Source organism: Pleuronectes platessa, chromosome 21, assembly GCF_947347685.1.
Source record: "Pleuronectes platessa chromosome 21, fPlePla1.1, whole genome shotgun sequence".
In the NCBI taxonomy this organism is placed as follows: Eukaryota; Metazoa; Chordata; class Actinopteri; order Pleuronectiformes; family Pleuronectidae; genus Pleuronectes; species Pleuronectes platessa.
In genome coordinates this window covers 4373873-4393137 of record NC_070646.1, presented here as the reverse complement: position 1 = coordinate 4393137, position 19265 = coordinate 4373873, and the positions used below count along the sequence as shown (strand labels likewise).

General features: G+C 42.3%; 3 protein-coding genes across 6 annotated transcripts; all 3 read right to left on the bottom strand.

Moving 5' to 3' along the window:
* Positions 1 to 1024: 1024 nt before the first annotated feature.
* On the bottom strand, positions 1025 to 5010 carry atxn7l3b (ataxin 7 like 3b). Of its 3 annotated transcripts, XM_053413112.1 has the most exons (9): positions 4902 to 5010; positions 4310 to 4355; positions 4107 to 4217; positions 3405 to 3537; positions 3121 to 3292; positions 2592 to 2692; positions 2470 to 2492; positions 2288 to 2333; positions 1025 to 2009 (listed from the first exon to the last, which is right to left on the bottom strand). In XM_053413112.1, exons 3-9 carry the CDS (start codon positions 4155 to 4157, stop codon positions 1930 to 1932), a joined length of 606 nt encoding a protein of 201 aa, XP_053269087.1. In that variant the 5' UTR covers positions 4158 to 4217; positions 4310 to 4355; positions 4902 to 5010; the 3' UTR covers positions 1025 to 1929. The 3 variants fall into 3 exon arrangements, with proteins under 3 accessions (XP_053269087.1, XP_053269085.1, XP_053269086.1); XM_053413110.1 differs by lacking the exon at positions 1025 to 2009 and having other exon boundaries at positions 2018 to 2333; XM_053413111.1 differs by lacking the exons at positions 1025 to 2009; positions 4902 to 5010 and adding an exon at positions 4726 to 4872 and having other exon boundaries at positions 2018 to 2333.
* Positions 5011 to 5471: 461 nt separating this feature from the next.
* On the bottom strand, positions 5472 to 10269 carry LOC128426292 (nucleolar transcription factor 1). 2 transcript variants are annotated; one of them, XR_008333251.1, is made up of 17 exons: positions 9986 to 10269; positions 9681 to 9856; positions 9023 to 9100; positions 8685 to 8840; positions 8528 to 8592; positions 8364 to 8421; positions 8195 to 8232; positions 7583 to 7724; positions 7402 to 7443; positions 7257 to 7319; positions 7082 to 7119; positions 6915 to 6999; positions 6758 to 6805; positions 6628 to 6660; positions 6369 to 6437; positions 6093 to 6278; positions 5472 to 5992 (listed from the first exon to the last, which is right to left on the bottom strand). XR_008333251.1 is itself a non-coding variant. In XM_053413106.1 (16 exons), the coding sequence occupies exons 1-16, from the start codon at positions 10002 to 10004 to the stop codon at positions 6231 to 6233; spliced, it is 1158 nt and encodes a 385-aa protein (XP_053269081.1). In that variant the 5' UTR covers positions 10005 to 10269; the 3' UTR covers positions 5472 to 6230. The 2 variants fall into 2 exon arrangements, 1 of the variants encoding a protein (XP_053269081.1); XM_053413106.1 differs by having other exon boundaries at positions 5472 to 6278.
* A 274-nt stretch (positions 10270 to 10543) lies between these two features.
* On the bottom strand, positions 10544 to 19265 carry slc4a1b (solute carrier family 4 member 1b (Diego blood group)). The gene is made up of 18 exons (XM_053413102.1): positions 18990 to 19265; positions 17817 to 17857; positions 16304 to 16472; positions 15777 to 15912; positions 15153 to 15225; positions 14915 to 14957; positions 14604 to 14788; positions 14305 to 14515; positions 13958 to 14164; positions 13696 to 13844; positions 13403 to 13597; positions 13049 to 13297; positions 12826 to 12915; positions 12588 to 12754; positions 12244 to 12485; positions 11943 to 12112; positions 11427 to 11600; positions 10544 to 11295 (listed from the first exon to the last, which is right to left on the bottom strand). Exons 3-18 carry the CDS (start codon positions 16458 to 16460, stop codon positions 11215 to 11217), a joined length of 2529 nt encoding a protein of 842 aa, XP_053269077.1. The 5' UTR covers positions 16461 to 16472; positions 17817 to 17857; positions 18990 to 19265; the 3' UTR covers positions 10544 to 11214.

Sequence of the window (19265 nt, the reverse complement as noted above, 5' to 3'; positions counted from 1 at the left end):
CTGATACACACCAGTTACTCCTGTGCAGGAATAATGATGTCACACTGAAGGTTTACTTCCAGCTTTAAGCAGGAATATCCAGTGTGTGGGTCAAATTAAACTGTAAACGTACCTGTAGGTTTTAAAAACTAAAAAAGGCATGATTCAACAACAACACAGGACCTACTTTAGATCATATTGTACTTTTAGGTTGTAATTTGCAGATTTCCAGGGGCCCTGGGGCTTTTTGGTAACTGCCTCACAGCAGAGGTCTATACAGGGACTAGGGTTGACCTTTGGCCTCATAGGGCATTTTCAGACATGACCTCCAGCTAAAACCCGGAGAATTGTCTACTGAGTTTACCCAGAGTCTGTCCTTCACACAAGCAACTGTTAATAATGTTTCCTGCCATGGTGTTGTGTTTTTTTAAGGGTTGCAGCTATAAATTAATTTAGGTTTAAGGAGGGTTAACTCAAATCATACAAGATAGTGAAAGACAGACGCAGGTGTTTTGACAAAAGGATCATTCATAAATGTATAAGCATGTCTCTCATTCTTTTGGTCAGAGGAGCAGAATCACATGATTCATATCAGATGAAGGAATTTTGTAATATGTCCCATTTGCAGAGCATGTGGTTCGACGCTATTGCGATACATCCTGCAATCAACCAGGCCATGACGGTTTTGTTTTCAAGCCCTTTTGCCCAACGTCTCCGTCCACACACACACACACAACTTAAACAGAACCCAGAAATAAAACTGTAGGAAGACGCCCCCTGGCTGTTCACAGTTATGAACTAAAAACTCAGATGACAAAGCTCAAATTGTTTTAACCGCGTGTTGTGTTTTCCATCTGTTAAGTGTTTACTGTCTCATGCAACCCACACAACTCGAGTTAACTCACACCCAATCACTTGATCTAGAGCACCTCCTGTTGGTTAGTCAGTCAAAGTACACGGGCAGAGCCACTGAGGTTATTGTGTCACGTCCATCGAACTCCAGTCAGAGCAGAGCAAGGGTTCAATTCAGCACAAGACCATGGGAGAGGTAACAAATCATTTATTATGCTAGACAGATGAAACAAACTGAGCCATGATAGCAGCAATTCAACTATTGGAATATTTACACTAACACGTCACACAAAAAAGGATACATGTCACCCTTTACAATGTAAACACATGATACGAACACATCATTTCAATGCTAGAAAACCAGCCGGTCTATCCAGCAAAGAAAACAAAAATCAAAAGAAACCTGCTGCTTTCTGAAGTTAATTCCTGCTTGTATAATTAGGGGTTCATTTACTGAACACTTTCAACAAGTTTCCACAGGTGAATAACAAGCCATTATTTCTCTCTCTCTCTCACACACACACACACAACACACTCCCACACATACTGGGTTACAATTCAACTGGAGAGCTCCGAACCTGACAATGAATGTGAAACTAAAAAGACAAACAATTAGCAAAGATTGTCTTTGACGTATTTTTTTTAAAGAGGTGAGGAAACGTTAACTACACCTAATCATATGTGTGTTTTGAGAAACAACATATTGTGTGTTCCCTGTGCATACCCTGTGTTCGGGCCATTGGATGCATTTACAACACAATCTACTTCTGTGCAGTCAAATCGTGTGCGCTGATATTTATTATTTGGGACTGCAGCAAAAAAATTAAATTTAAAAAAAACTAACTAACTAAACAAAAATAAAATGAGTGTTGGTACAATGACTTTGTGGAAGAAAAATAAAATCTGTCAAGTATACAGTAGGAGGTCTGGACTGCTTCTGCAGAGCAGCGAACACCATAAATGTCCATTGATATCACATGATTAAGAACCAAAGGTGACGTGTTGTTGGTCTCTCCGTGCTTGAGTGTGTGTGGGTACGTGCAGACACACCACACACACACACGATGGCAAGATAACGTGTATTTGTGGCTGAGTGTGTTATTGAGGGAAGGCCTCATCTTTCATTAGCATGCGCGGACTCTCCTGGTTGTCCATCCGACGTCTGGGACCCATCATGCCTGTGGGAGAGAAAGAGCAGGAAGAGATCAGCAGTTTGAAAAGATCAATGTCAAAAGTATTATATCATAGCCTGTTGGTAGTAATGTAGTTTGAACTTGCAGATCATGTTCCATGTTTCCAAAAGGAGAATGGAGGCATAATTGTGCGTTTAGTCTTTTCACACCTCGATTTCCTGGTTTAACTACTGTCTTAAGTACAGTGTGATTCAAACTACACAGAGACAAGCACTGAAGTACATAAACTGTTGACAAGAACAAGTTTAGCAGTGTCCACCTACTGCTCTTATGCTTGAATGATTTGGATCTTCTGGGTGAGTTTGGGTTCTGAGGTGAAAAAAGGGTTAAAAAAAATAGGAGTTTGTCTCGAAAAATCAGGATCAACGAGTAATATTCTCAATGTTTTAATATAACATTTGTTGTGTCAATTTTAATGGTTTTTATAGTAAAAAATACAACTTACCTTATCAGATTTCCTTTTCTTAGCTGTAAAAGATAGAGAAGATTCATTTTGAGATATTTCAAAGTAATTTCATATATGTTACATAAATTCAGCAATTAACAGCCATTGCGTTTGTGCATTACCTTTCTTCTCTGCCCCATAAGACCAGTCATTATCATTGACGTCGTCATTGTCCTCTTGGTCACTCTCTGATTTGTTGTTTGTGTTATTACCAGTGACTATTCTATAGAAGAGGAAAGAACAGGACGCGACACACACACACACACACACAACTGGCTTACTCACAGTTTTATTATTAATACAAGCTACTTTTTTATCTCAGCTACATTTGCATTAATCTCTGAGAGTGTTTTTCTATTTTGTAATGTGTAAAGAAAAGGAGCACAAATTCACATAGAGAGAGAGAGAGTGATTACACCTCCTCCACATGAATACCTTCTATGTGCATTATTTAATAGCTGGCACATCTTCATTTTCATGCTCACAGCAGGAGGGGGATTTTATATTGATCTTACAGGACAAAAGAAGCAGCTTCAAACAGCCAGAATCCAGCTTAGTGAAGCAAAGCCGCTATGAGCCGGTATTTTTCCTTTTGTTTCTTTATGTGAATCCACAGCAATATCTGTTGGGATGGATGTACTTTCACATTACCTGCGGTTGGCTATACGGCTGCTGTTGCGTCCCATGCCCAGACATTTCTCCAGGTGCGGGGCGAAGCGGGACGCGGCGATGCTTCGGCTGCAGTTGGGACACACACACTCTTTGTTTTTCCACTGGTTGTACACCTGGCCAAACACGTCAAGTCCCGGCTGGTCCACAATTTCTGGAAATTGAAGGCATAATGCTGAGACAACGTTCCGTGTAGGTGTCTGAGAAATAAAAACTAAAGGGCTTTACTCCTCCGGGAAAGGGAGAGAGAATGATTTCATGCTCACCAAAGTCCCTCATGCTTTCTTGGTCCGTGTCATCCAGGAAAAAGTAACCCTGCTTGACGGCCCGGTGGACGTCGAAGCAAAGACCCAGGCATGCATCCTCCACCAGGTCAGACAGGATTTCCTGAGCTAGGCCCTGTCAGGGGAGGAATCAGGAAGGAGACACGAATAAAGTAAAGCCAGGACACATAAAGGGATCATCTGTGTTTGTGTTTTATCCTGTCTGCCCAGAGGAGAAGGACAACTGTCTTTTCTTTGTTTGGTGAGAAATAAATCAGCCTCTTATTCGAAGAGGATTAAAATCCGATCTGTTTCTCTTTAACCTGTCCATTATTTTGGGTACAGCCCATACACATCCCAATTTGTCTCATGGGGCTTAAGAAAATGTGACATCCTTGTGTCCTTAGCCCTCAACAAGAGTGAGGAAAAACTACCAAATATAACCTAGGATCTTAAATAAGGATGACAAGAGGACGGCTAATTCTCAGGAGCTAAATGTAAGAAGTATGAAAACAGAGTCTTAATTTCATCCATCCATTATCCATACAGCTTATCTTGTTTAATCGGGCCGGTTAAACAGTTATGACTCCGGGAGAAGAAAGCATCTTGTTTTGAGTGTCCCTCTCCCCTGGGTGTGCATCCTGCAGCATCCTGTTGTGTCTCTGCAGATGCCAGCAGGCTGCAGCCTTGTTGACTCCACCGTACCTCCAGCTTGCTGTTGTCCAGGCTGGACATTGAAACCTCCTCCATTTTCATTTGCCAGAAGTGTGAGATGAGCCACCGCTGCTGTGGTCATGCTGTAGCGCAGGACAGGGGCTGCAGCAGGGGGCAAACACACGGCGCAGGAGTTAGAATCCCTGGTTCGTCTGGGTGTGTGGTGCAACATGTAATGCGATGCGGCTACTCACAAATGCACGTTGAATACTGCAGAGGAGCCGCTTCCCTCGTTATAACCTGCGAATAACACAAAAGAACATAACATAACTGTGTGTGGTTGTTTAACACCTTCACACACAGTAAACAACCCCGGTGCTGGCGGCTCCTTGTGGGTTCAATGGAGGCAGCTGCAGCCCGGAGCTCGAAAACAAAGAGCGGGGCTGCGAATAGCCCCGAGGAACCGAGAACGAGCAGAGGTTAGCGGGGAGGAGCGGCGGGTTCTCCTGCTCCCAAACCACCGGGTGCTCCGCGGCTACAGCTACAAGCTAACCCCCGGTGTACCGCACCGCACCGGGGCTGAGGACAGGCGGAACAAAGCGGTGTGTTGCGTTGTAGCTGGAAGTTATTGTTGTTTGGAGGAAATCATTAAAGGGTTTGTTCCACGAACCGGGAGCTGCTGCTGCTGCACTGCGGCTGTCCGTCTCTCAGCTCCCCCGGACAAACCGTCAGCGAAGCGGCGGAGAGGAGACGCACAAACGACAGTCGAGTCCCTACATAAAAGGCCTCGACGCTGGGGAAACCTTCAATCACGGCCCCGCAAAACCCCTAATTGTGTTTATTTACCTGTTTCGGCAGGCGTCCATCTTGACGTCAGAGAGAGCAGGCAGTAGTAATCGATTGCAACACGACGACTTTTCCTCCAGCGAGGGTTTCCTCCTCCTCCTCCTCCTCCTCCTCCTCCTCCTCGGGTCCGGGGTCTCCTGGCTCTGTGTGCCGGCTCAGTGCTGCGATGAGCCGCTGCAAGCCACTGGTTTGTGACCAGTTAGTTGAACAACATGTAAAGTAAACAATTTGAAATACAAAATTTAAGTCAAAGAAGACAACAAAAAAGTAGAATAGAATATCAACGTCTAAAAATAACTTTAAAAGGGGAAAAATACTACTAATACTCTATATACGATAAAAATGTATGTAATGGTATGACCTTATAAAATAACTTAGGCACTTGTGAATAACAGTTTTGTGTGTTTATGTATTTGGGAGCGGTTCCATCCAGAGATTTAAAAGTGAGCATCTCCATCTTGTTGGTATACTAGAAGGAATAATGTGATACTAACAGATATGATGGTGTTTATACCAATGATGATAATATTCCCACTTTAACAAAGGCCACAGTAAAAAATAGACACCCAGTATATAAAAAAGTTTATTGGAAATGGTTTTTTTTTTGCATTTGTTGACAGATACCACAATGAGCAAGGCTTTTTCACATAAATAACTAATGTTTGATGATGAAATATTTTTCATTTTTATACATACATTATATATTTCGTTTCAATAATCCCATTATTCAGACAGGTGAATATTTTCTATATCTGATTTTAACAGCAGATATAGAAAATAAGCTGACTAATGATACAATCAAGTGGAATTCATTTGTTCACAGATACATTATGTTCCTTTAAAGGGGCTAGATCCATTATCCTGGGATCCCTGAGGAAATGGACTACAGGCTCCTCTAGAGTCCACATGTTTTCCACTCGTAAACAGCATTTCTATGGCATCCATACATTATCTATGCTGTGTGTCCTTGAAAGGTCGTAGGGTTGCTGGAGCCGATCCTGACTGACACTGGGCGAGGAGGGGGGGGTGTACAGCCTGGAGAGGCTGCACATCCATCAAAGGGGCCGATTAACCATTCACACTCACATGACCTGGAGGAAACCCCACACACTGACATGATTGCTATGGCAGATTATAAAAAAACTGATTTGCTCTCTCATAATATGTACAAATTAATTTGGGAATACACACCACGTAAACCACAGTTACATCATTTAGTTATGCAGGTCCAAGTCTGTCACTGAGGTCCCTGTCAATATGATCAAATCCAGAATCCGGCTCTGGACTTAATGTGATTGTTGGTGAGATCTCTGCTGTCCATCTCACCATCTAATACATATCAAACGTGATGTCACCCTCCTCTGCTTCCCCCATATCCTGTGGATCAAGAGTTGATATTTTATAACATCTGGATGCACAGCTGCAAAACTGAATACAAAACATACAACTATGATTTAGTTTTCAAACCTCATTGCAGTCTAGATAGACCTCTTCTTCATCACTGCTGCTGTCCTCAATGTCTTCATCTTCTGAATCCTGTGAGAGAATACATGTAGACTGAGAAGAGAGCTTTTCAATCCTGAGTGCAGCATATACAATATATATTTATTCTATGAATTATATATTATATAACTCACATGGTAATTTATGACTTCACTAAGTAAAATATATTTACTTCAGTTTAGAAGAGCAACTTCAAGAAAGATGTATTAACAATGCAACTTACTGACGATCTTTTGACATTGACGTATCGACATTTCTGCAAAGACAGGTACATGTACAGTTTATTGTGAATTTGAGAGAAACGGTCACAGAAAAATTATTACAGAAAAAGAAATAGCTACTAAAATACATACCTTTGGGTTCGATGCCTGATATTCCTCTTGGTCTGCTGCCGTCAATGTCTGCAGAATGTAAAATGTGACACAATTTAAAGAAAAATAAACAACAAACGTGCTGAGATGAAAAAATATTTGATTTGGATATATAATATGGAAAATGTATTCTGTATACCTTAAACCACTTCTGCAGGTCCTTTGAATATCCTCTACTGTCTCCTAGTGCTTTCTCTTTTTGGCGTTTCTTCTTGTGAAGCCCGCTGATAACAGACAACTGAAGAATTAATTTTGTTGCAGGTTGTAATGAATCCAGTGACGTAACCGTTGTCTGAAGTTGCTCACCGAGATGTCACCTTGGACTCGACACTTTTCATATCAACCTTAGAAGAGAAGATTGATCCAATGTAGTTTCCACAAGTGAAGAGCACAAAAACCATCAACACTGAGTCTAAACCGATGTTATAATGAGGCAAAGAGAAAAAGGCTTAATCGTCATTACAACAAAATAACCTCTCACCTCTTTAGATATGTACCTGGCATTGTCGGTTAGGATCCTCTCCTGTTCCTCCTCATCCATGTTCTGAGAGGGGTAAACAGCAACGTTACAAAAAGTCCATCAGAGTAAGTTGGAAGCTGCATCTTAAAATTTATAAATTACTCACCTTTATATATTTATGCAGCTTGATTGTATAGGTTTTCTTCATCTGAAAGAAATCAACCAAGTACTGCATTAAGATTGAACAGAATACTCAAATCAACAATGCTGATCTTGATATCAGAAAATTGTGGCACAGCAGTTTGTTTTCCACCTATATGAACCTCTGCATGTGTGTGTGTTCATACCTCGGAGCAGTGTTCAGAGAACTCTTTCTTCTGACTCTTAGTCAAGTCCCGCCAACGTTGGGACCACACCTTCATATAGTCTCTACTAGGGACCCCAGCCATGGACCCCAGTTGCTCTTTGCAGAATATCTTATAGCCATTTCTAAAGATACACATTCACAGGAAAATAGAAAAGTAACAAAAAGGTGATTAAGAAGAATAATAAAGTCCAAAGGAAGCAAGACTAAATTAAATCCATTGTGTTTGTCCTCGACCAGGCACAAATTGTGATGCATCCTCTCTCTCTCTTTGTCAGGTGGGGTATGAAGAGGGTGCGCTTCAAACATGACCGGCCTATTTAAACTGAATGGGAGTGGCCTGTATTCTGTTCAATTGAGGCATTTGGGTACAACACATGTATCGACAGTGCTGTGATGACACACACAACAAACATGTTTCACCCATGGCTCGTCATGGGTGATTTACCAGAGAATAATTTGTGGATTTTGATGAAGAAAAAAATCAGGCATGTTTAGTGGGAATGATAATTAGGAGTGTGCGCGATTTGGTGCGTTAAATGTGAATTAGTGAATTAAAAAAAAAAAAAATTTAATTAACTTGTGTGTGGCTTACATAGGAGGCCTGGGCGGCAGACCTTCTGCATCTTCACCCTGTTGACAAGTCACACATAAGTTTAACACAAGTGAGATTTAGAACCTTGTAAGAAGTTGAAGCAGAAACAATACAAACAGCTCACCGCAGTTCACAAAGAGAACTGCCTCATGTGACTTGGATCACTTACATCTACAGTCACCTGCTTACTCGTGTCCACAATATCTGAAAGCTTGAGATGCGTTTCCCTGAAAGACAAAGAATTAGCAAAACAGTGAGTTTACAGTGGGAGCCTTCCAGTTCAAATCACATAGTGTATTGTAACACTGTATTGTAAGTGTGTTCATTTCCTACCTGAACTCCTTTGTCTTTTCCCTGTATTTGTGGTGAGCAAGCTGGTATTTCTTCAAATATAGAGCCTGTGATTTGCATTAAGGTCAGTACTTAATGTTAAACGGTTAAAGCAACACTGAATGTGAATGTTTCCGCAGTAGCCCCCCACTGAAAGTACCTTTTTGCTATCTGGGAGCTCTCTGTACGCCTTGCCCGTTGCCGCCACTACCTCAGCGTGACTCAGCTCTGGGTGCTGTTCTTTAATTCTGACCCAGTTCTCCTCATAAAACAAGACACATGAAGTGGGGGGTCTAGTTGGGTAGTCTGGATGGATCTGCAGCAAAAACAGTCACTGTTAATTTTTCTTTTCTTTTTCATGGCTGGCAGCCTTTCTGACTGCAATAACAACATCTTACTCCTACACATCTATCAGTGTCATTGTCTAATAAATGAAAATATAACCTTGCACAGAGCCATTTTATTTCCTTTTAAAGAGCTCCATCGTGCTGCTCTCACCTTACTGTTCAGGACAGGGTCTGACAGGACATCTTCAGCTTCAACAATGAGCTCTGCGAGGGACCGCTGTTTGCGCATCTGAGAGACAACAGCAAGATTATTACACTCTATTGAAGTTATAACGTATAACGCGTGTTGCCTCTCTATCACTGACCAATTATGTTTTAGGGTTTCTGGTAGTGTAGCTTTAGCCAGAGCTAGCTGAAATGATAGCAATTTGGCAAAATTTCATGCTGGAAAGTCCAACAAGTAAAACATCCCCATGATTGTTGCCTGGGTTCAGCAAAGGCCAGGTATCGGAATCAGAAGGTGAAAAAGGATATAGAACATCTCTAATTGTAATGTCACATATAAAAGGTCGTCTCAAACTGGTTCCATGAACATGAGATTGAGCCCAGTTGGGATCTGGTAAAGTAGAATATTAGGAGAAACAATGTGATGTAATAATTTTAATCACAAAGAAATGAGGCTGATCCCAGAGCCCAGGCAGACTCTAATATAAAGTTCACGATAATGTTCATGTTGAGTGACAACAAATTAATCCAATCCTCAAAGAAAAGCTATTGTACACTAGGAAATGAGTTTGAGTTTATTATGTAACATGATAGAAAGCTCCAGAGCAGCTCTTGACTGACATGTTGATATAAACCCGAGTCACCTTCTTCATAAGAAGTCTCCACTTTCGCTCGCAGTCTTCCGCAGAGAAAGGAGCGAACGCCACCTTGTTCCAGTCTACGTGCTTCAGTCCCTTCGCGTAAGAGCACGTAGCGTAGGTCCTGGGGATCCCGCTTTTCATTTCTACAAACAGCCTCTGGATGTTCTCCATGGTCCAACCTGAAGTCAGCAGAGACACAAGAATGGAGACGAACATGAATGAATCCAAGTCCAGAGCCACTGTTGACTCAGTTGCGTGGTCTGTGTGATGCTGTGAAGATGTTTACAGGTTTATTTAATTATACCAACCAGATGTTTCTGCGTTCATTTTCCCAATAACACGTGTTTCTGGTGCAGAGGTTCAGAGTTAGCCAGCCTAGCTAGCTAAGTTCAGTCACCGACGAGTAAACTACGACCTGAAGGGAATCAAGACGTTCACTAAACTCCCCTGTTACCGTTACGCTCTCTGGCAGGAAAACCCACGTGGAATCATTCATGTATTTTGCATAAAACCACCGTGAAGGTGCTTCGAGCGTGTTTTTGTTTTATTTAAAAAGTTGGTTATATTTCTGGTAGGAGGGTCCCTGCTGTGAGAGCTACCAATCAGAGACGAGGAAAGGGGGTGCGTCACCAGGAAAAAGGCAGCTAACAGCCAATGAGCTCACGCTTATTTTTCTTCGTCCCGGTTATTGTTGGCAAACGGAACATTTCGGTGAGAGGCGCCACCTACTGAGCCGGAGTGTGTAGAATAATGGCATGGCATCATCTTGATACTGAAAAATTACAAATATAGGAAACATAAATGATTTAAAGTGTTTTGCGAACAAATGAAAATGAATAAATTAATCTATAATACACAAAGATGGGTCTTTTTGGAGGTAGTTTTTAATTTTAATTTTTTCATTTATAGAGAGATTGCAAGAAAATAGCAACATGTACATTTTCATCAACACACACAAAATTCGACATTTTCTCTTTCTTTGTGTTTCCATACAGTGGTGTTGTCATTTAGTGTTAATGAAATATAAATACTTCCATGTTTTAGCTTGTAATGCATTCAGAGTTTGGACATTCAATGTGCAATTGCCTGAGAAAACACACGATTTTGGCATTAATATTGCAAGATGTCTCACCAATCTTTGTGCTGACATGACTTACATTTATTTAATTTCAAGTATGACTGCCTTGCCCTAAACCTTCATGTGAAATGTATCAATTTTCAATATATCAAAGATTTCAATATCATACAAATATTTCCAGCTTCAGTGGTGTATAAGGCACTTAAAAACCAAACCACATGCGATGCAAATATTTCACTTGAGAGACTAATGAAAACTCTAAAGGAACATTTGACAGTTTCTCAGAAATATACCATTGTCTTCCATACTGACACTACCTGGGTAACTATAGCTGCATTTTTCAATTAAAAAAACATGTTTTTGCTCATAGATTGTGGATACTATATAATCTGAACTGTAAATAAAATAAATATATTTTTGTTAAAATAAAAGATTTCTGGTAGCAGACATGGAAGACGTCTACAGTGGCATTTGAGATTCACAGTATACGTCCTGTCCCGGCTCCTCCTCGAACATCACCTTGGCGTCATCAGCGTCCAACTGAAACACAACAAGTACAGACGAATCAGGGCGTTGGGATACAGGCAGAAGATACTTTACTACACACACATATTCCACATAAACATTCAGGCTCATCAGTTAAGTTTTTAGAATGCAGAGACACAACTTACACATTTCATTTCCACTTCGGTGAAGAGACGCCCAGTCATAAACATGCGTAGAGGGATGGTGAGGATGAGTATGAAGGGAAGTGCGAGGGAAACTGGACTGGACTTCACGATCCAGAGCAGTGCAAGGCACACTAGCTGGATGGCTGTGAACAAGTGCATTCGCCCCGTGCTCACCTGTGTCCAAGATAAAAAAAAACATTAGATACATGAACAAGGCAGCAGACATGGAGATGCACAAGACTGTTTTAGAGCATTCATGTTCCCCAGAGGATAAATTCTAACGGCTTGGGTGAGATAATTTGTTTCCTCTGTTGCCACCATGTTGTTTGTGAGTTTCACAGTGAAATATCTTAACAGCTGTCGCACGGATTGGCACAGTTAATGAGAACATTCGTTGTCTCCTGAGGATGAATTCTAATAACTCTATTTGATGTTCTAATGCCATTGTGAGCATCAAACCGGGTTATCCTTTTTACTGTTGGGACCATAATCATCATGTTGTTACAGGACTCTTACTCTGGTGGCGTAGGGCTCATCCGGGTGGTATTTCTTCGGGATGAGCAGAAGCAGGATACGATCCCACAGCTGGATGCCATTCAGCGACGTGACTCCCATGTAGAGGAAGATCCCAAACAAGGCCGACATGGGGATCATCTTCAGGATCGGCTCCATCAGAATAGACAAACCTTAATACAAAGAGACTTGTAGATAAAGGATAATCTACTAACTTTTAATGACATTCTTATATTCTCATTGTCAAATCTAAACAAGCATCTGTAGGACAAACGTTTATTTTGAAGGATTAAAATGCACCTACCGATCAGCAAAGCCACCACAATGCCACTGATCCTCTGCTCCATCGCTTTCTCTATCACAGGCTTTGGTCCTTTGCTCATGACGGTGAGGGCATTGGCGTGCGTGACGGACCGCACCGTGGCGGCGCTGAGCCACGGCACGCCGAATATCGCACAGAGCCCTCCCATGCCAACTAGAAGCAACAAGTCAAAGTGGAACCCGGAGCCCTTGACCATCTTCCTCTCAGGTTTACTCACAATCAAACTGTTAACAGATGTCACATTTAAGTCAAGCTTGTGGTGAGAGGCAGGAAAAGTCACATTTTCTGAGCATGTATTCGGTGCGATTGATATTTGAATCACTCACGTGGTGATCTGAGTCTCAAGAAAGATGAGGATGAAGACGAGCAAGGCCGGGACGCAGCACGCAAACATCACCCACACAGGGAAGGGCTGGTGCTCTCCGAAGGGGTTAATGAGCCAGCCTCTTTTGGCCGGATTAGACACCATCAGACCTTTTGGAACCACTAGTTTCTGTGCAGAAAAAGCCACTGGTTAATATTGTGCACAAATTCAGACCATGAAGTGGAAAAGCTTGGCCCAACCTGAGTGTAGGTATCGTCGATGTTGTAGTCCACGACAATCATGAGGAAAATGGCGATAGGGACTCCAAAGTCACCAATCAGACGCCTCACCTGGAATGCAGAGATGAGGAACGTTATAATAGAGAAAGACATCTGGTCATAAGTGGCAGAAAAACAACAACAACAACAACAACATTAGATTAGAGTAAAATTCAATTTAAATTCACAATCATAGCAAACTCACTTTCCCGGGAAGAAATGTCCCGTTTTTAAACTGCCGCAGGAAAAAAGCAATAAAGAAACATCCTAACATGAGGCACATGGAGAGCAGAGCTGTGTTGGGGTAAGACGGCTTAATGGTTTGGATGAGGACAGTCGTATTGCCGGTAGCATTGTCAAAGATGACGGTCTCTTCCACCTTTGGGTGCCAGGGGTTTTCCACAGTCGAATTCAAATGATCGTAATTCAGAATGAGCGGATGTGCCTTATAGATCTGGAGAGAAGTCGGGAGAGAAAAGATGAAGAAGGATTAGAAGCTGAATCGTGTGTGATTTCGTTTGGACAGATGAAACGTGTGAAATGGACGCGGATGGTTTACCCTCGCCAGCTTGGCAAAAGTTTCATAGATGAAGATGAGGGAGATGAGGATGGAGAAGATTTCCTGGGTGAAGCGTGAGATGTATCGCACCAGGAAGCTGCCCTCAAAGGCCACAATGATCACCACGATGATGACCAGCCAAACTCCGACCCACACTCGCCCCACGATGTACTCGATGTCCTGGGACTTGCAGAACTGAATGAAGCAAAGTGGGGATGCGTTGATGATTGATCACTATGACAATTTCCAAAGTTTGCACATTTTAATGAGTTAGTCACAGTGTTGTAACGTACAGCGTAGAAGGCCTCCTCAAACACTAATAAAGGACCAGAGAAGCCGATGACCAGGACGGGCTGAGCAGCAACAAAGCAGAAGATGATCCCCTGGATGCTGGTGGAGATGAGGAGCTCCGGAACGCCCATCATATTGTCCACCTTATCAGCTGAAGTGGAAGAGATGACGGCAAAGAGTAATTACATGGGTCCACAACGACAATACATGTTGAATACAAATATAAACACACACACACACACACACACACACACACACACACACCCAGTAGCCCTCCAAAGGTGATGGCTGGAGACAGGGCGGCAAAATAGATGAAAATGATGGCAGCAAGGACCTGGGAGTTGAGAGCATCTGTGATGTCACTCTTGTAGTACCGGTAGCGTCTCTTTATGTCTCGAATCATCCCTCCAAATGGGCGACCCGTACGGGACAGGGGGTCTTCTGAGCGAGAAGACCCGCTAGCGATGGAAACTGTGGGGAAACAATTACAATCTAATGGCAATAATGGACATTTATATTAAAACTATTCCAGCAAATAATTGTTTATGTGTCGTCCAGGTTGGATATGGTAGGTTTGTGTTCTGGTAGGGTTGTGTTCTGGTGGGAAGCACCCCTGCGAGCTTTGGAGTCCAGAGGGAGAATGGACTTGGGGGCCTGGAGCCGGCCCTGAAGCAGCTTCTTCTGAAAGCTGATGATGGAGCTGAGCATGGCTTCGTTCTGGATCTCGGTGGGTGGGATGACGATGCTGCAGTCCATGAAGTCGGCCACGGTGTCCGTCAGCTCCCGGGCGCTCTTTGCCTTCAATGCCGCTTGATTGAACACCTGAGGTGGAGAGAAGAGTTTAAAAGTCAACATTTATTTTACTGTGTGTGTTTAGTTAACGTTAACACAAAAAGATCCGCTCACTCACCTTGTCGGCCATCAGTGCGGCCATAGCACGGCCCGTCTCGTGGTAGTCCATGTCCGTCTTGTTTGGGCCGACCAGAACAAAGATGAAGCGTACTGGCCCCCGGGCCTCCAAGGCCGAGTCGAGCACCAGCGCCTCCTTCAGACGCACAAACGTGACTGTGGGCTTCTCCAGAAAGTCCAAGGCTCCTGGTTCGAAGAGAGTCAGTACATTTGACAAACAATTACACATACATTCAAATCTGCTTATAAAAACACAAATAGAAACACACACACGCTATTTATCTTTAATGAATAATGGAAAGAGTGGCTCACCTACTAGCACCAAAGAGACCTCATCCCGGTCAGATTCATCCTTCTACAGAAACACAGTGTGGACAGATTATAATGAGCCACCACCAGACTTTCCAATTCCTACATTTTTAAAGTAGAGCTCTTTCCTGAAAATGATCCTAACACCTAAAATGGCAGGAGCCACTTTTTTACCATCATCTCATCATTGTCATGATTCTAGATGGAGATATCAGCAACTTGATCACATGAGGGAACTCACTCTGTCCTTGACTGAGAACCTCTGCAGATCCAACCTATCAGTCAGCGCCTGGCTTTCTGGGTCGTCTGATTGGCTGAGGGGAGAAATCCACATGAGTCATTGGCTGAGTTTTATGTCAGGCTGGAGACTGAATGGCTGACAACACTGAAGGTGATGATGTAACAGCAGCTGGTGAATCTACATCTTTCGATGACTGACATGAGACTTGTTCTTCAAATCTGTTTCACCTATTTGACAAAGTAACCTGCAGTTTAAGAGGGGAGCGAATGAAAAGTCATGATTTATAGTGTCACCTTTGTGAGTTTGCCTTTCCCATATTGTGTTGTCAACATTTTACTAAATGCCTTTATGATATTCAGTGACGACATGTATTCTTGTTGGACACAGTGAGCTGGTGCTAAGTGGGAGCTCAGTGCAGCACTGACAGTCAGGCTGGTTTGGTGGCTACAGACCATAATTACAAGTTGGACCTCCAAAATAGCTACATGCTCTGTTCTACTTTCTCCGGGCGAGTTACTGACACGTCCCCCCCCTCTCAGCTTCGGAAAACAACATCAGCTAAAAGCCTAAATGTGGGTCATTTGTGTTTTGAGTCACTGTCGGGTGATGTCTCCTGGAGGATACCTGCGGTTTTGGAGCAGAGCCTTCAGCACGCCCTCCCGGTCGCCAGGCCTGATCTCCTTCTTGTTAACCATTTCGTTCAGCATCTTCTCGGCGATGGTGGCCAGGGTCCGCTCTTCGCAGTCGAAGATTGTCACGCCTTGACGAAGGAAAGAGTTGGAGAGGGGTGAGAGGCTAGGGATGGCATTTTAAGGGTCCGATTCCCATGTTGTCATACAGTCAGAGAAGGAGGACGCAGGCAAGAGAGCACTGACATGAAAATCTGATGCTATTTTTTCTAAACAAATTCATAAAGACCTACAAACACTATACACTGAAAATTACAACTTTTAATCTATATCTAAGTCGTCAATATTTAACCTTCACATTTAGTGTTGCTATTAGTGTTAGAATCAGCACATGACATTAAAACACAATTACCAAGTAACATCGTATTTGATTATTGATGCACCAGTGATTCAACTGGTAATGATAACGATTCATTATTAATGAAAAAGAACCACGAGTGTTGACCGAGTTCCTTCACTGACCCGTGTTCATGGTGCGTCTCAGCTGGATGAGGCTCTTGAAGGTAAGGTAGGAGATGTGCGGGGACGCCCACGCCCCGGACTGAGGGTCGAAGGTCTCCTCGTAGCCCGCCCATCGGCCCGTCTCCTGCCAGTAGGTCTCCTGCTTCTGGTCCGTCATTGGCTCCTTTGGCTTCACGGGGGGGCACAGAGAGACAGAGAGGTCGAAGAGGATGAATACAAGTTTCACCTCACATCAGAACAGCTTAAAGGTCAGAGAATTCACCCATTTCCAACTCTCAAATTGTGTTCTGGGATGGGCGAAGAGCTCGTGAGCACCGCCTCTCTTTCTTACTGGTGTGGAGGTTCAAAAAGCAAACTGTTAAACTAACTAACTAGAACAGTGATAGATTTAACTTTTTCACTATAGTTCTCTGATTCCATCTGTACATGTTTGCACTTGAAGTGGATCGGAAACATGAGAGTGGACATCACAAAAGTGTGCAGCAGCAAAGATTAGCACCTCTGTTTAGTAAACAGTTATGCAATTATGGACAATGAACGTTGTAACATTAAATACAGCACTGAAAATAAGGGAACGCATATAATGAACTCTCTAAACTTGCGGTGGTGCGATTGTTTGTCACCGTGAGTGAAATGTGGGAACAGTTATTTGAATTTTTTTTTTTTCATTTTTACTTTAAGTCTGAGGCAACGTGGAAATCCAAAACGTTTTTTACATTAATTTAGTAAATTTAACTGAAATTGAAATAAAGTCTTATTTTCCAACAGTCTTGAAAAACTACAAACATAGTTTTTAGGTCATATAAAATAAATATTACATCTTTCCCACTATTATCAATATTCAGATGTAATGCTGAGCTGATCATCTACTGGTATAATCTATTAATTGTATGATTCACTTATAACACTCAATAATAATAATGAGCCTGTTTAAATAGAAAAAAGGTTTCTGGTAAATGTAAGTTTTGAAAAGCGACTGGATTTTAAACAGACTTCACTGAACCACGTCGGGAACTTTCAGCTGAGGGTCAAACTTCTACAAAGAGACTCGTTCTACAGAGGAATCCTCTGTGCAGGGGCGATCGGATAAAACAACACGTTCGTGCTTCACTACGATACACAAACAAAGATGATATTTTGGGTGTTGTTTTCCACAACAGGAGCCACTATCCCTCCTGCCATCTTTTGGCAGCATCAAAGTGGATGTGGATGAGGCGAACGTGTAGAGGTGAGGTCCAGGTGACACTGAATGTCTATGAGGTAAACATGGTGGTTGTCCTGGCTCAACAGCCAGCGGGCTCAAGGATCTGGGCCACTGCGATATCCGGTGAGGACATGGATGATGGTTTGTCCCGGGCATGTTTGGAGTGTCAACACAACTCGTGTGCCTGGAGTGGGGAATACGTGCTTGTGTGTGTGTGTGTGTGTGTGTGTGTGTGTGTGTGTGTGTGTGTGTGTGTGTGTGTGTGTGTGTGTGTGTGTGTGTGTGTGTGTGTGTGTGTCTTCCCCTCACCTGAAACTCTGCACCGGGGTTGGTGTCAATGTTCCACGCAGCTGGAGAACAAACACAATGGACCCAGTTACAAATTACTCAGTTTTACCAGTAACAGTGATAATATCTTTCCTGTGTGTTGTAGAGAGACCGAATGAATGAGTGAATATTGTTTTTTATAAGGGTTCAGGTTGTGGTTGGTGCATGTGTGCAGTCTTATGTAAGTTATCCTCAGAGTGTCCATTTTATCTCAGATTGGACCGACACGCTGACACCGTCAGTCATAACAGGGAGATTTATTTCCAAAACACAGCTGAGCGAAGGGTTGGGAGATTCAGATCAGACTGATAGACACTGTCTACACTCCATACATGTGTGTTTGTGTGTGTGCAAATATGGATCCTATACAAATGTGCATGTTTTTAAAGGTATATTATATTATGTATGAGTAAGTGCGTTGCAAATCTGTCTTTCTGTAAAGTGCATGTCTGTTGTTTTGTAACTATTTATGCATCTAACACACACGCTGAATAAAACTAAGTATTAATAGATGTTTTAAGTGTGTATGTAACTGAGAGTATTGTCTTGTTTTGATTAATATGCATGAGGGAACATAATTATTTATTTTTGCACAAAACACAAAATTCCTTCTAAAATCTGCTTCTTACATCTTGCAAAATTTCTGTGTGTTTTTCTGTCTGCTGCAATCACACACACACAAGTCAGACCTGCTTTTAAGTCCCTTGAAGTTGCATCATTACAATTAAATAATATAAAAGAATACATTATATTCATTATTAAATAAAACACACCTACACGTTGGACCTGGACCTGCAGAGAAGACTTGTTTTGCACCTCAGGCTCATTCGCTTCTTATGACTTGTGCGTTACCTCCTGATGTAGATGGCTGAGAGCCTCAATAGACGTATTACTATACACTGAAATAAAGTTTAAATTTCCTCCTAAGTTGTCCCCCATTATTAATTATTATTAAACTGCAATCTTTGGTCTTACTTTGATACATATTGTTAATAAAAAAGACTAAGATTGAAGACTATATCAGGTCTTCGCCATCCTACTGCAGAACTGACCATTAGACAATATTAATAATAGAGCAGATTCCTAATTTTATTATTTTCATATATTTATGCTATTTAAATTTTTTTACATAAGCAAAATAAAAATGACACTTACCTCCTGCAGGTAATTGCCAAAGCCGACACCGACGACAAGTGACCCCAGAATGGCCGAAAAGTGTGACTTTATACACACCACCTCTTTACAGCTGCACGTGTGTGGATGTATGCTGCCTGATGATGGGTGGGACTATTGCATGTATTGCACACACACAGAAATGCACATGCACACTCGAATTCTCTCACGAACACACACACACATACTTCCGACAGGTTGATGCATTCAGGTCTCACCCATAATATTGATAGTAGATACAGCGACTTGGTATGTGCA